Source organism: Blennius ocellaris, assembly GCF_963422515.1.
Source record: "Blennius ocellaris genome assembly, chromosome: 10".
Taxonomy (NCBI): domain Eukaryota; kingdom Metazoa; phylum Chordata; class Actinopteri; order Blenniiformes; family Blenniidae; genus Blennius; species Blennius ocellaris.
In genome coordinates, this window is record NC_137659.1 from 14,171,283 (window position 1) to 14,185,754 (window position 14,472).

At 43.6% G+C, this 14,472-nt stretch overlaps 2 protein-coding genes across 3 annotated transcripts; both read right to left on the reverse strand.

Moving 5' to 3' along the window:
• Positions 1 to 1,158: 1,158 nt before the first annotated feature.
• On the reverse strand, positions 1,159 to 8,090 carry agfg1b (ArfGAP with FG repeats 1b). 2 transcript variants are annotated; one of them, XM_080504027.1, is made up of 12 exons: positions 7,889 to 8,090; positions 5,245 to 5,338; positions 4,888 to 5,003; positions 4,256 to 4,394; positions 4,007 to 4,163; positions 3,773 to 3,880; positions 3,327 to 3,468; positions 3,103 to 3,182; positions 2,911 to 3,003; positions 2,582 to 2,740; positions 1,991 to 2,073; positions 1,159 to 1,817 (listed from the first exon to the last, which is right to left on the reverse strand). In XM_080504027.1, exons 1-12 carry the CDS (start codon positions 8,053 to 8,055, stop codon positions 1,755 to 1,757), a joined length of 1,401 nt encoding a protein of 466 aa, XP_080360153.1. In that variant the 5' UTR covers positions 8,056 to 8,090; the 3' UTR covers positions 1,159 to 1,754. The 2 variants fall into 2 exon arrangements, with proteins under 2 accessions (XP_080360153.1, XP_080360152.1); XM_080504026.1 differs by lacking the exon at positions 1,991 to 2,073.
• Positions 8,091 to 9,016: 926 nt separating this feature from the next.
• LOC308135346 (putative flap endonuclease 1 homolog) lies at positions 9,017 to 14,443 on the reverse strand. The gene is made up of 11 exons (XM_080503273.1): positions 14,200 to 14,443; positions 13,353 to 13,419; positions 13,043 to 13,145; positions 12,620 to 12,674; positions 12,450 to 12,511; positions 12,238 to 12,374; positions 11,441 to 11,501; positions 10,687 to 10,818; positions 10,446 to 10,594; positions 10,206 to 10,350; positions 9,017 to 9,973 (listed from the first exon to the last, which is right to left on the reverse strand). Exons 1-11 carry the CDS (start codon positions 14,279 to 14,281, stop codon positions 9,917 to 9,919), a joined length of 1,050 nt encoding a protein of 349 aa, XP_080359399.1. The 5' UTR covers positions 14,282 to 14,443; the 3' UTR covers positions 9,017 to 9,916.
• Between the last annotated feature and the right edge of the window lie 29 nt (positions 14,444 to 14,472).

Sequence of the window (14,472 nt, forward strand, 5' to 3'; positions counted from 1 at the left end):
CATCTACACTAATTCAAATGTTCTTTTCTCAACAGTAAAACACAAAAGGTTAAAAAAATTACAATAAAAAAAATAACCCAGGGTCCACACGTTTGGTTTTAATCCACCTTTGAGCTCATCGTGAATCTTTTCTTCACTTTACAAGAACAATAAACCTTAATTCAATAGCATAAATCTGAACACTTTATCTTTATTTGTATTTGTTTATTTGCTCCTCTCACCATCCACGCTATATCTCCCATTATTGTTACAAATCACAAAAACGCCACATCTCTGAAAGGAAGTTATTTATTGCGCGGCGGACCGTACTGTGTCGTCACCTGGAATGAAGAAGAACAGATGGTTGCACAAACGCAAAGTTGTAGTTAAAAATCTTTTAATTTATTTATATATATTTATATATTTATATACGTATATACACATTTACTTACCTATTCTTGTAAATACAAGAAACATATAGCCAATTTCATGGTTAGTCTTGGGCGATACAATAGAAACCTGGGGGGGATTAGTCAATGTAATAATCCCAGAAAGCATGTCCTTATGCCTTTGCCTTACTTTAAAGCAAATCGGATCGATATTTAAAAGCTTTTCAATAACAAGGCAAGGAAGAGAACCGATGTCAGTGGTCGTACAGTAAATACAACAAAACTAACAGCTCCTATAGTGTTCAGATTTTAAAATGCTTTTCGCTGTTGCAGGGCCTCGATTTCATGTCGAAAGGAGACGTACAGCCATGCTGAGAACTGTGTAGAATTTCAGGTAACCCAACCTAAAAAAGGTAAATATTCATTAACAGTCTCATTTTGTCTTTAACATGTACATAAAATATAGTGATCATCTTAAATATGCTTGCCTGACACCTACAACCAACAAATGTGAGGTTACAAGAGAAGACTTTACAGTTTTAACCAAAGTTCTTTTTATATAGGGGAAAGAAAATAAAAGAATTATAATGTCAACCATCTTACTTCTACTTATTCCTTCCATTTGTGCTCAAGCAGGCATGTGCGCCTCGACACAAAGGGCTAAAATCATCTGAGGTATCTGCTGGTCTCATAATAGACAAACACATTGTAACTGGTATAAAACCAACAGCTCAAACCTTTCCTCACTTCTTCATATGCCAATGCTCCTCTGAAGTAAAAAATATATGGGTTTTGGTTGCTTTGGTTCACACACAATGTCTGTCTCCTAGAAAAAGCACTATGCAACGGCAGATTAATGAAACTAATTCTTAGGTGTTGGTTCAGTAGCAAGAAGCTAAAATAAAATACCAAACAGAAAAGGAAACAAAAAAAACTTTTAAAGTTCCAAACCTGGATTTTCGTGGTTGTGTTGCCACAAATGGCATACTTGGATAAAACCTTGTTAATAATGTTAAATGTAGATAACCTTAGCTCGGCTTTCAGTGGTTCGTTTTTCTCAAGGCGTGTGTATACTCACCCTTTGTGTTCATTTAGTGTGTATATAAGAACAAATGATGATATGCACAAAGCTTTAAGTCATTAACAAAAAAAAAAAAAAAGAGCATATAGTGTATTGTATATAGTCCAAACAGTACATTTCCCCCATAACAGTCCCTTCGTCTTCAGTATAGTTCTTTGTACTCCTTCATAGCGTTGTAAACGTTTTAAAAGATTTTTAAAAAAAGGTCTTTTTAGTTGTTGTTTTTTTTAGAAATGTACTGCCATAACAGGTGCGTTGAATATGTGCTGCATGCTGCCCTCTGGTGGTGAGGACCGGGAGCTGTGCTACAGGAAGGGGTTGGTGGATGAACCCCCTGCAGGGAACGACCCGGCGGCGGGAGCTCCGGCCTGAAAACAAAGAGTCGCAGGCGATCAACAACAGATAGCAGCACCTCAAGCATGTCCTGAAATGAAGACGCTTTCAACGAGATCAGCCGGGTAATGTCGCGACATCCATCTGGGGTTGTTAACATCCTCCCGATATGATTTGATGGGCGAACCCGAAGACGCCGCGCGCTCACCATGAAGGGGTTATTGGACATGCCGGGCGGCCCAAAGGGAGTGATGGAAGGCTTGTTCTGACCGTACACTGGGAATGCAGGGCCTGGGTGTGGTCAAAGAGAAGGGGATTTAAAACTGGTTCAGATTGCTCGTACATGCAGTTAGAAATCGGAAGTTTTTTTTATTTTGACAAAGTGAACAGATAAGGCCAGAAAGAGACAAAGAAACAACAGCCTTTTCTTTTTTTTCTTCTTTTTTGTTAAACTGCATGTCAACTATAAGAAGAAGGGGGGAGAAATGAACATGAGACAGTGAACTCAGGTTGCATTTAGCTGTCAACAGTCTTCGTTACCGTTTCTTGACCAGAACATCTTTTAACCCTAAATGCAACCTTCATTACTGTGCAGTAGCTGCCACTGAGGAGCTTTTCTTTTGTAACCGCAAGAATTTAACTGTAGTTTTATTGCAGGCAGCTAGAAGAAGTAGACAAGGATGTACAAAGAGCCCAGATTCTAAAAAAACCCAACAAAACAGATACCCTAAATCCCTGGCAGGTACTGCACAAGTGCAACAGGATAAAAGAGGACAAAGGGGCGCGGGAGGCCACTAACCATTAGACTGAGGGTGATAGGCCCCCGGCTGAGAGTAAGGGATTGGGGCCTGGCCGGGGAATTGCTGCTGGAAGTTTCCGCTGAAACTGGTCGGGAGGCAGAAGGAAGACGCATTCCCAAAGCCGGCGGGCATGCTCATGGAGCCAGTGCCGAACGAGGCTATGAGACACACACACACAGCATGTGTGGACAGTGAATGTACACACATACCAACAACACACACACAAGGAGGATTCAATTCTAAATCACAAAGCCACATGGCAATGTAACAGGGAGTTACATCACAGCCACACGAATACGTCCACACAATGTCCAGTTCATTTCATTACCTGCAGGTGGAGCTCTGCCGTTGGTTTGGAAAGGGTTGGTGGCCATCTCTGGGGGGACGGCCGCCGCCACGAAAGGATTGGTGGACGGCACGGCTGGATGAAGGACAAATTCACAAGGTGAGTCTTGGAGCTCAGGATGTCACCACATTACATCAGCGTCCTCCGATTCTGTGTTCAACTTGCGGTCGTCACCTCCAAAGCCAGGCTGCATGCTGGGTAACACCGGTGCATTCTGGGCCGGCGACGAACCGAGAACCGGTCCAAATAAGTTCCTGCGAAAGCAAACCAGGGGAGAAAAATGTGTTTATTCCTGCATGACGTTAAATTGTTACAAAGAGCCTTTTTTTTTTTTTTTTTTTTTTAATCTCAACCGTATATTCAAACCTTTGCGTATAGGGAGTGTGTGAGCTTCTCACCCCTGTACGCTGCTGGCCGAGGAGACGGAGGAGCTGAGCTCGTTGTCCAGCTCGGCCAGGGCGGCGTAGCGATCCTCCGAGCAGCTCCCGGCGTGGGAGTGGGCAGCGACAGCACTCGACATCGACGGTATGGGCACCCCTCCTTTCGAGATGTTTGGGAAAGTCAAAAAGCGTCGTCAGACATCCAGCGTCAATATTGTACACAAACAGCCACACTCAAAAAAGGGCAAATGTCTGCTTGGCGTCCAAGACCCTCTCTTGATAATCCCTCTCAAATTAAAAAGATGCTTTTATGTTCCCATCTCTGTCAAGTATGGAGAAAAGACCACTGGAAGCGGAAAGAGCACCGAGAGGATGTAGGGGTAAAAAAAGAAACCAAAGAGTGAGTTTAGGATGGGATGTGTGGAACGGGTGAAGGGGAAGACGATGGTGGGGGAGGGTGGTACCTGACGAAAAGGACCTGGAAGGAGGTGATGTGTTCAAATGGGATGGAATTGCAGTGTTTCCGAACGCCTCAAAGTTGGCAAAGTTGGTGTTTGAATGGCCCTGAGGTGCTGCAGCCATACACAGAGAAATGGACAGTGTGAATGTAGAAATAAAAAACAATGGCAAGGGGGGGGGGGGATGTGTGGGGACGTGACAGGTCAAGGAGCGGGAACGACGAGGTTTTGAGACGTTACCCGACTGGCTTGGAAAATGTGCAAAGTTGGCAAAGTTGGTGGAGCTGGCGGCCTGAGAGGGCGGAGCGGCGAAGATGTCTGCCCCCAGGTCGGAGAGCAAGTCGAACTTCTTCTCCTGAGCCGCTCTGTGCGCCTGGGAACGGCTCAGCCCTGGAGACTGGAGTGGACCAAGTCGGATTTTAAATAATGTTGCCCGGATATTTGCCACTTTTACCGTCGGAACGAGGCCCGGAGGCTGTCGGGTCTCACCTGGCGCAGAGGAGTCTTGTTGAGCTGCAGGGTTTTAAGCGGTTGGACCTCCGGGGTGCTGCCAGTGCTGCTTGCTGAGGAACCAGACACCGAGGCCTGGACGCTCACTACTGCCCTCGCCTGGTCTGGAGGAACGTACCTGAACGTTCAGGGAGAAAACACAGAAACCAAGCTGAAGAGGCATTTAGTGGGGGAAAAGTAAAGCACAGCGGATAATACCAGGCGTCGGCAAGCGACCGTTCTGACTGTCTGTTATGTATACGATATGAACTTATCTAGAATTTGAGCAAATATCTGTAATTGATTCCATTTGATCTTGTTCCACAGTAATGCATGAGTTTTGATCTTTGTTTTCAGAAATTCGGATGACAAGCAGGAAGACACTTAAAGAGCAAGCTCACAAACTGGATCATGTGGTTAAACGGAGCCACAACTACAAAAGCAACAACTCCTAGACAACACTGTATGTGTTGTAACACGGCTGACCAAAGCATGGCTGCATTTCCAGGTGACCCCTACAGCTTTGTGACGACCTTAACCTGTGTACACTTTTATATCTATCCAGTAAAACACCAATACGAGATGTTTTAACCTCAATAAGAATATTAATAATAATTAAAAAAAAATTTTACCATCTTTTCTTTTCATATTTTTCCTGAAGGAACTCTTTTACTTTCTGCGGTTCTCGGAAATCTGGAACAACTGATGTCCTGTCGTCATAGAGGCCCAACCAGATGTGTTTACAGACCTACAGGGGGGCACAGGAATGAGAGGAGTGGGAGGTTGGGAGAGCGATGGGGGTGGGGAGGTGGTCGTATGGGCAGGCGAGAGGTGAGGGAAAGTAAAGGAAAAAAGGGGGTGGGGGGGTGGGGGGGACGGCGGGAAGCAGGAGGAAAGAATGCCAATAAGTTGACTCGGCAGAATTCAAGCCACAAAGCGAGGACGGGAAAATAAGTAACGACGTGAGCGGCATGTGCTGAGGCTCCAACCTCGTTGCTGTGTTTCTGTAGAAACTCGATTTCCTGCTGCGTGAACGTGGTCATGGAGATGGACTTCACTCGGTGTGGGGGGTTGAGTCCTCGCCTGTGGGTGGAGGAGGTGTACGTTAGCCGAAGGAACAAGAGAGGCAGACGCGCCGCCCGGCGCCGTTCATGTTACACAAAACAAGCAAACCCAAAAAGCCCGACCCGCGGACCGACGGGCGTTCCTCCTCCAGGAGGGCTTTGGAGCGAAACCGCGCAGGGGAGCAACTGTCAGACATCTGAGGGACGTCTCCGGCAAACAGAGCAGGAAAAAACACGAGGGGAGAGAGGTTTTACTGCCGATGAAGCATTTTCGGCCACGTTAAATTCCAGTAGTTTGAACCGTGTATCAAATTGATTTTGGCCGGATGCAGGAAAAACAACTGTGTATGAATGAGACTATTGAAGTGGCCAGAGTGAGTATTTACAGGTAATTATGGAGATTTAAAAAAAACATGTCCAAATGGATTTTTTCATTTAAAAAAAAAAAACAACAACAACAACTCGCATTCTGATGAAGGAATTTTGAATTTTAACACAAATAGCTTTGTTAAAAACATGAAAACAGAACTGAAATGTCTAGAAAAGGGCAGTGACACCAAAAAGGTTAATGCAGAGGGAGTATGTCTCATTATACAACCTTACAAATGTACAGCAAAGTTAACTCATTTGAAAAGGTCATATCAGCTCATATCTTAACATCTTAAGAGTGTCTTTGTGTGAAAGGAGCAAAAGTGAAACGAGGCCCGAGGAAAACGTAGTGATCCAGGTTAACAGTGCAACACAAATTTGGCTCGGTGAAAAGGTATTCTAGGCAGTCGGCTAAAAACCATATTGTTAATGTTGGGAATCCAGACAAAGACAAATCTGTGGCAGAATTTTTTTTTAAGGTTTAACTGAATCTTGACTGTAGTTCAACACAGAAAATCTTCATGGACTCCCAAAGAGTATGTGCTCCTAATACATAGTAGCCCCTGTCATGTGAATTGGTAAAATCAAAATACATCTTAACATAATGCAGTCCAGCTTTATAGCAGGTGTTATATTACACATTACAACCCCATTTCCGAAAAGGTTGAACGTCGTACACAAGAAAAGAATAAAACCCGAATGCAGTGATTAATAGTCATACCATGAAAGAGAGACAGCGCAGACGAGAGGAAATCGCCATTGATTCTTCAAAGAGGAACAATCTTAGAAAAATGTTTTTAAAGCCTCAGCCCTTGCGAAGAGATCGAAGCTCCAAACAATCGACTGTGTATTATCCTCAAATGAATTCAGGAAATCCAGAGAAGGTTCTGTGTGCTAGCGACAAGACCCAATGGCGATACACATGATTTCTGGGTACTTTGGCACCGTAGCGTCGCAAACAAGCAGTAGTCTTTCCTTAAAGCAGCGCCAGGACTCAGGGACACTTCCAGAAATCATTATCTTTGCTTAAAAATCACAGTGCAATGGAAACATGCAAGTTAAACCTGTATGAGATAAAGAAAAATACATTCTCAGAGGAAAAAAATGTGACACCATGACTGGCTACAATGTAGGGGGTCAAGTTCCTCCACATAGACTCACTTCAGTTCATTTGGGTGACAAAAAAATATCTTTACGTAGCGTTATCTATAGTCACTGTGAGCAACAATAGCTTCACCAAGCTAATCAGCCCTCATAAACTCCAAGACTGATTATATTTAGACGTAAAAAAAAGAAAAAAACTAGAAAGAAGAAAATGTCTTATCCCCACATACTCGGCAACACAGTTCCGACAAGGACTTCTGCAGATAAGACCATTTAATCGCAAAGAAGACTCCACTGCATGTCACACATTTGCAATAAAAGCATTCAGGTATTGCACATTATTTTTACATTTCGACAGCCATAGCCTCAAATCCAACCCAGTCAATGAAATCACAAGATAGAAAATATCAAGTTTAAAAGCTAAATTAACTGGATTTTTTTTTTTTGATGACTTTCAAGAAATCTGACATGATGCATGCTGTACTGTTGATTGCACCAGTCCAAATGACTAATCAGGATACACCCATCTATTGCACAGTATATGATGACTTCGTGGTTTTTTGTAGAGTTCCAGGGAAGAACAAATGGTTCCATTGAGGACCCCACTGGCCCTCAATGTCACTGAACTACTGCCCAAGTGAGTGGTCCGACTCTGCTGCTGCTGCTTATCTGGACGGGACAGTGTGTCTTTCTGTTTGCTGAACTCGGGGGTTCGAGCTAAAGTTCAACTGGGAGGACTATTTCCCCGTAAAACGCTGCTTTCCAACCAGGTGGATGGATATTTGGTGGTTAGCCGCCGTGGTGAACCCGGACTGGACGTGCTAACTTTCCACTCTCTCCCGTGTTCATCCGACATGTTTTCTGCGGGACGGTATTTGTTTGTGACACCGGGAAAACGCCGGTAAAACAAAAACCAGCTGCCAGGCAGCAGCCGAAAAAAACCGAACCGCGGCCCGGCCCGGCGGCCTCGGCCTCGAACCGACGGTCGCGCTATAACGTTACCTGTTCCGGTCCGAACCGCGAGCTAACAGTACCGAGTGAAAACTCCGGTAAAACAGCACTTTCCCCCTCCTCTCCCCCCACAAGAAATACTCACAGGATACCGGAGCAGGTGGTGCAGACGAAGGAGCCGACTGTCATGTTGACATAGGTCGGGCCGCGCTGGTCGCAGTCGAAGCATTTCCTATTCGCGGACAGGCTAGTCATTTCCCGGAGCATCTTTAGGTGAGTCTCCTCCTGCTTTCGCTTCGCGGTCGTCGCCATGGCCCGAAAACCGCTGCCGCCGTTACCGGCAGAGGGGAGAGAATGAAGGCTGAGAGGGAGAGAGAGAGGGGGGGGGGGGGGGACCCGGGGGCAGGGTGGGTGCCTGGGGGGGGGGGGGGGAGCCGCGGAGGACGGCGGTGGTCCGGGAGAGACACCTTGCTGGGAATTCTAGCGGGGAGACTGGCGACTGACTAACTTCTTCTACGGGTGCAAAATGGGACCCGCTCCAGCTCCGGCAGTCGTAGCGCCACCTGTCGGTGTGGAAATACCTCTTGTGCTTTTCATCATGCTTCATCTCTTTGGCTCATTTTTTTGTGTTTTCGCCCTCAACAATCAGTAAAATGTTGCTCGATTTTGAGCAGTTTAGTGGAACTTCCCACCAATTTCACAAAATAAAATTTGTTTATGGCATAAGAGTTACAATGATTTAGCTTTGCTTGATGAAATCTGCCCGTCACATTTGAGACATTTGTGCATTTTCCTTTCATTAAATAGCACAATCATCTAATAACAATAACTGTATGGCAGTTGTCATGCAGAGGTCATAAAATCTCACTGTGCTTGATTTTACTGAATTTACCAACGAAAGTCGGGGCAACCACCAAAGTCGGCGAGAATGTTATGTCCCTCATCTGCATGTATTTATTTATTGTAGTGATGTTGCTATCTGACCTACCGAGTTCGCATTGAAATGAGCTACCATGCCAGTGATGCTAACTCGGTTTCCACAAACAAATGTGGCTTTGGCAAAGGTATGTTAAATAGTATATTAAAGTTGTGGTTTTGAACATATTTTGCCTTAAAATTCACGTCCTTTAAAAGACAAGTCAATGAGTGAATCATAATTGTGTGCACACTCACTCATGATTAGTAAACAGCACTTTGCTGGCATTCACTAATTGATTCAGCAATTTATTTATTTTTTGGTGTAGTGGTTATAATAAAGCAAAAAAAAAAAAAAGCATGTAAAAGTAATATTTATGTATGGATAGGAAAATAGCTATTTACATTTACATAAACATACAACAGTCAAATATAGTTCAGCATGATTTCAATTGCAAATGAATAGACTTATTAGAGAAAGAATGCTGCATTGACACTTTTTTCATTTACGGTACATTTTAATATGTGGATTTGAACATCACGCTATCTCTTAAAAAGAAATGACACCATTTTAGTTCCGGTTTTAACATTCAAGTCTGTTGGCTCTGCCTTGGCACCCTCTACACAACAGGTGCTCATTGAATATGGAGTGATGAGACGTCCCCTGTCTCCAGTTTTGGCTTGGGGAGAGGCCTCTCTGACAGTGATCACACTGTTCCCTTTCATAGACGTCCACCTCCTGCTCTCGTAACTCCGAGGCTTACAGGAAACTGCTGGAGGCCAAATGAAACTGCTCAGTGAATTACATTGTCAGGGAACGCCGCTGTTTGGACAAATTCAAATTATTCCACTGTCAGAGGGAGCAGTGGCCCCCGTGGACGGACAAAGACGTCAAGTCATTATCTTGTAGGATTGATTTGAAATGAGCTGAGAACCAAGAGGGACGAGCTCATTCTACTGAAACTCTAAAACCATGATTGGACATTCATGCACCTCCAAAACTGTGAGATTTTCGAACTCATAGAAAATATCATTCTGAGTATACGGTTAACAGAATAAAAAAAAAAAATGCGAGCCTTTATAAAAGCTTCACTATGTAGGAGTGACATTAGAAGAAATAGTGTAAATGATGGCACAAATTCAAGATTCAAAATGACTGATTTGACAAATTGACTGTCACAGTGGTTCATGATATTCAGAGAAAAATGGGGGGGGGGTTAAAATAAAATAAATTCTTTGTTTCTTGAAGGTGGCAGGCTTATGTCAACTTTGGTCTCTTGTCATTGCTGTTGGAAGAGTTTGCAGCTGCTCCAGGCTGGAATAAAAACAAAAAAAAGAAATATTCAAACACATCGACAACATCCATATTATAAATTGAGGGCTCAGCATCATGCGACCTACTGAGGTTCTTAATGGACGGCGATCGCTACATTTACTTTATGACCAAGATGTCACTTTAAAGCTATTTAGTTGAATTCCATTTTTTCAACAAATAATCAAGTTTGAAAATCAATCATGGACGGTAGACGATTGGCGGCGGTGTTCACCTGCGCTCTCTTTCTGGTAACCCTCCAGAAGTCCTCCATTCGAGTTTGTCTGGTGCGTCCTGCTGCTCTGTCCTTGTCCCTCTCTTCTTGCCTCTTCTTCCGCATCTCGCGGTACTTCTGCATTCGCCCGCGAATCCTCTCCACCCTTTAAAAAAAAAAAAACAAGCCGGCGGTTTATATTCGTTCCTCAGAGTTCAACAGAACCACGAGTAGAGATGCAGCTATATGGCCACTGCGTGCCTGGAGCTGTGTTTGCTGCGACAGAGGAAGTCCACCAGGGCTTCTTCATCCGGCTCGGTCCAGGCGAGCTCTGGAGCCGGGATTTGTGAAACGTCTGAAAAAATCCTCCTTGCTTCTTTGTATTTCCAGAAGTGCGGTACAGGGTGAGTCTGAAAGGACAACAAATATCAGTGGCAGAAGTAGAAGCGTACGACGTCGAGTAATAAGAGCGTAAAGACAGAAAAGCCCCACGTCATAATACCTGTCTGTTGATGTGCAAAACCACGTTTTCAATGGAGCGGTGCTTCTGGATCAGGCTCAGAGCTTTCTTTGGACCCAAACCGGGTATCTTGTCACAATAGTCGCAACCCAGCAAGATGCACAGGTCAATGAGCTAACAGGAAAGGGGAAAGAGAGAATGGAAACATACCATTTTGTCTGCGTGTAGTAATATCACACAGAGTCAGATTTAAAGTGCATTATATCGTAACTCAAGGCTGAAGGAAGTTCACCACTCAGACGAGTCAGGTTTACAATAACTGACAACGATGCAATGAATATTGAAATGTATAAAACAATAGCAAGATAACAATAACTGATAAGCGACCATAAACAGTCGTGTTATTCAAAGTTATTTGAATATTTGTTATTAAAATATTCAAAGTCGCATAAATGACCTTACAGTGCTGGAAGTTCCTACTACACATGGGTGAAGGGTCCTATAATGAGGTCAACAACATGTAATAATTAACCCCCTGGGTGGAGAAACCTTCAGATTGGACCCAGTTTGCGCAAACCTGTTGTAAGCTTATCGGAGATGTCATCATTATGGCGTCTGCTGTAGACACAGAGGAAATCAAAAGTACAACATCCAATAAAAAGAACCTCATGCCGAGTATTAAACTGGAGGTTACTTGGAAAACGGTCAGAGAGATGCACTTAACAACGTTAAAATAACAGTTACTGACTTATTGTTGTATGTGAGATAGATTGAAAAAAAGAGAAACGGGTCTTACCTCCTCATGGCTGAGTTGAAGTTGTTCTAACAGTTTGGTTAAGGAGTACTCAGTCACTTCACTGTGGAAATACAAACAAAGTAAAAAAAAAAATCTTGACACAGTTAGAGATCCATCAGCACCACTGAGATTGTGTCTTTATTCTCCACATAGTCGTATTTGTGTGACAAGACACAGTGGACGCCAGCCTCCCGTTGTGAGTCATCCATTAGACACGCTCTTATCCACTAATGGACAACGCGCTTCCCCAATTTCTTACTGACAGGTTCTTTACTATGATCTGATACTGATAAAATAAAATAAAAAACACTTCACAGTTCTGTCTCTGCACCACAATGCAAAAGCACTTTCACAAATATCTGAGGCACCCGCAGGAATCTCGTCAGCATAATTGGAGACACTGTTTCTTTGGTAGATCTGATAAAATATGAGTGGCAAAGGTGTTTTTTGGGGGTTTTTTGTTTTCATAACTGCATTCAAACAGTAAAACTTCCATATAATTTCCATTTATTACATGGAAGCTGAAATATTTCAACTTTAAATGTGTTGCGTTTTATGATTTATAAAAAAAACCCACCAAAAATACAATATCTGAAAATAATTCACTTTATGTCTTAATTCACAAGATCAGGTATTTATTGTCATGATGTTTCCAATTGAAATTTGTAACTTTTTCTTTGAATGTTACGAGTTAAAAAAAAAAAATTACATACAATAATATTCCCGTTTTTTAACAGATATAAATGGAACAAAGTGCAACAATGGTCTGAAAATGACTGAAAGTGCACAGATCTCACCTGTCTCTACTGGCATTGAGCCCACGAAGAAGAACATTGGCGCCAAACGGCAGCGTGTCCATGTCCTCCGACGCCACTGCGTCCACGGTCCCGTCCTTCACAAGCCGGGCGCACAGCGCCTCAGCGTCCCCTGGAGCCTGTTGGACAGAAATCAAAGACAATCATCGAAATCAAGAAGTCAAACAGTCGTATAGAAATATTCAAGGATGGACCTGGATTACGGGAACACCCATGTGACTCAGGAGCTGAAGGCAACTCTTCATCTGGGATGATGCTGCAATGAAGACAAGGAACACTCAGATTCAGTTTGAAACCAAAGACAATATGAGCTGTGGAGTATAATGAACCTGAAATCAACTCAATACTAAAACTGTGAGTGTACCTGCACCAGTCCGGTTGGGGGACGTCCAGCCGGCCACCTCAGCTCGCCTCTCAAGCTGCAGAGACAGAAAAGGTGCTTCGATTAGCTCAATTGCTTGCGTTTTAACCGTTTATTTGCTACTTTGTGTTGATAAAAACGGCAAAATAGTCAAATGTAACATATTTTTGGCAATGAAATAATGAAACATTTCTTTACGAAGAGTCTATTTTGTCATCTCGCACGGTAATATATTAACAGGGGTTATTTTGAATAACCTTCTTCAATGCAATAACCTTTCTTCAATGCAGCAAATTATATTAAATACACATAACTCCATGATAATTATCTGAAAGCGATAAGAAGCAAACTGAGAGGCTGAGGAGCTGCTACATAGCTGCAGGCTGCCGCTTGAAGAGGATGAAACAGTCACAAAGGGCCTCTTACGACAGCCATCTTCTCCACGGGGGGGCTTCCATCAATTACAAACACTGGCTTTATGCCGTGTTCCAGGAAGGTGAGCGTGCGGTAGAAGAATCCCATCAGGAGGCTGGAGGAAAAAAAAAACAGGCCCTTATTGCTCATGGCGACACTGACGCACTATTATCAATCTTTTTTTATTAGTTTACCATTTGTAGGTTAGTACACGAGATGTGACATGACTTCTTGCGTCAAACAATAAAACATTGTTCAGTCATAGAAGAGGAAAAATGTAAGTTCGTAGCAAGACAGACGTGGTTCACCAGGGGTCTTTTACCTCATAGGCGGCGCCGCAGCCCGGAACTGGTTCATGACGATGGAGGTGTCCAGTGCGATTGTTTTTTCTGTAGAGACGTAACAGTGGCAGCATCACAAACAAAAGGAGCGAGGTGTCGTGGCGAGGGTTTGACCAACGGTTCCAAAATGATCAACGACTTCTCTGACAATTATGTTCAGGCAATCTGTGGTTAATACACTCGGCAGAGCTTTGGGGTGTCCATGATCTCTGTGTTTGCAGTGTGATCGAAGGTGCACCCTGCTTTTACCCATGGATGGATGGATGGGTGCTCTTTTTGACTTCTACAGGCCAGATGTCTTACGATGTCTACAACAAGATGCAAACATAAAACAACCACAATACTGCACATTTCTTCAGGGAAACATATTACAACATATCACTTATTTGAATCAAGCATCATTTCAGGGGTCAGCTTTCACTCTTTGTTTTTGCACCTTAAACTGTGATGTTATTAAATCTTCATCCTTTATATCCATCTATGCTTCACATGCCACCACGTGACTGTACTTGTGTTTCCAGTGGGAACCTGTTACACTTCATGTTGTTACTCTAAAATCTCAAGGCTCTTTAAACAAAAGTGAAAGACACAAAAGCAGGAAGTTTAAAAGTCCCACAAAAGAAATGCCACAAGTCACCATGGAGCAAACACCATGAAGTGATCACTGCTTCAGTGGTTTATTCACTCAGTCCTGGATAATAAAATCTGTATTCCCTTATAAATGTGGGCTGATGTGTAGCTTAGCATTTAGCCACGCTAACGTTAGCGGCTCATTGTGACGACGAGAGAAACGGGTCGAGGGTGAAACTTGTTGACAAGGTGAGTTACCTGCGTAGTCACTGATGTCTCTGTGCTGAACGGCTCCGGGGGCGTCCGATCGGATCAATTCAGCCAGTTTAGTGACCCCCATCGTGTCTCCACCCCCCCCTCCTCCCTGAACTGCTGCTTCTCTGCCTTGTATACGTCCAGGGCAGGACGAGGCAAACGTGATATGTGGCTGACGGTCACCCAATAAGTTGTGTTTCTTCGTTTAACTAATACACCCGAAATCTACGAAGTGGATTTTAATAAAGTCACACCATTCTTAACCTCCGCCCAGCA

Bases quoted from the DNA above. Each gene is read 5' to 3' on its own strand.
- agfg1b (XM_080504026.1), bottom strand. From the start codon at position 8,055: ATGGCGACGACCGCGAAGCGAAAGCAGGAGGAGACTCACCTAAAGATG. The intron at 4,395-4,887 runs GTAAAATTTTTT...CTGAACGTTCAG, and splicing joins AAATATGAAAAGAAAAGATG to GTACGTTCCTCCAGACCAGG. The intron at 4,164-4,255 runs GTGAGACCCGAC...GGTCCACTCCAG, and splicing joins ACAAGACTCCTCTGCGCCAG to TCTCCAGGGCTGAGCCGTTC.
- LOC308135346 (XM_080503273.1), bottom strand. From the start codon at position 14,281: ATGGGGGTCACTAAACTGGCTGAATTGATCCGATCGGACGCCCCCGGA. The intron at 12,375-12,449 runs GTCCATCCTTGA...TCTGTCCAACAG, and splicing joins TGGGTGTTCCCGTAATCCAG to GCTCCAGGGGACGCTGAGGC. The intron at 11,502-12,237 runs GTGAGATCTGTG...GTATTTCCACAG, and splicing joins CTCAATGCCAGTAGAGACAG to TGAAGTGACTGAGTACTCCT.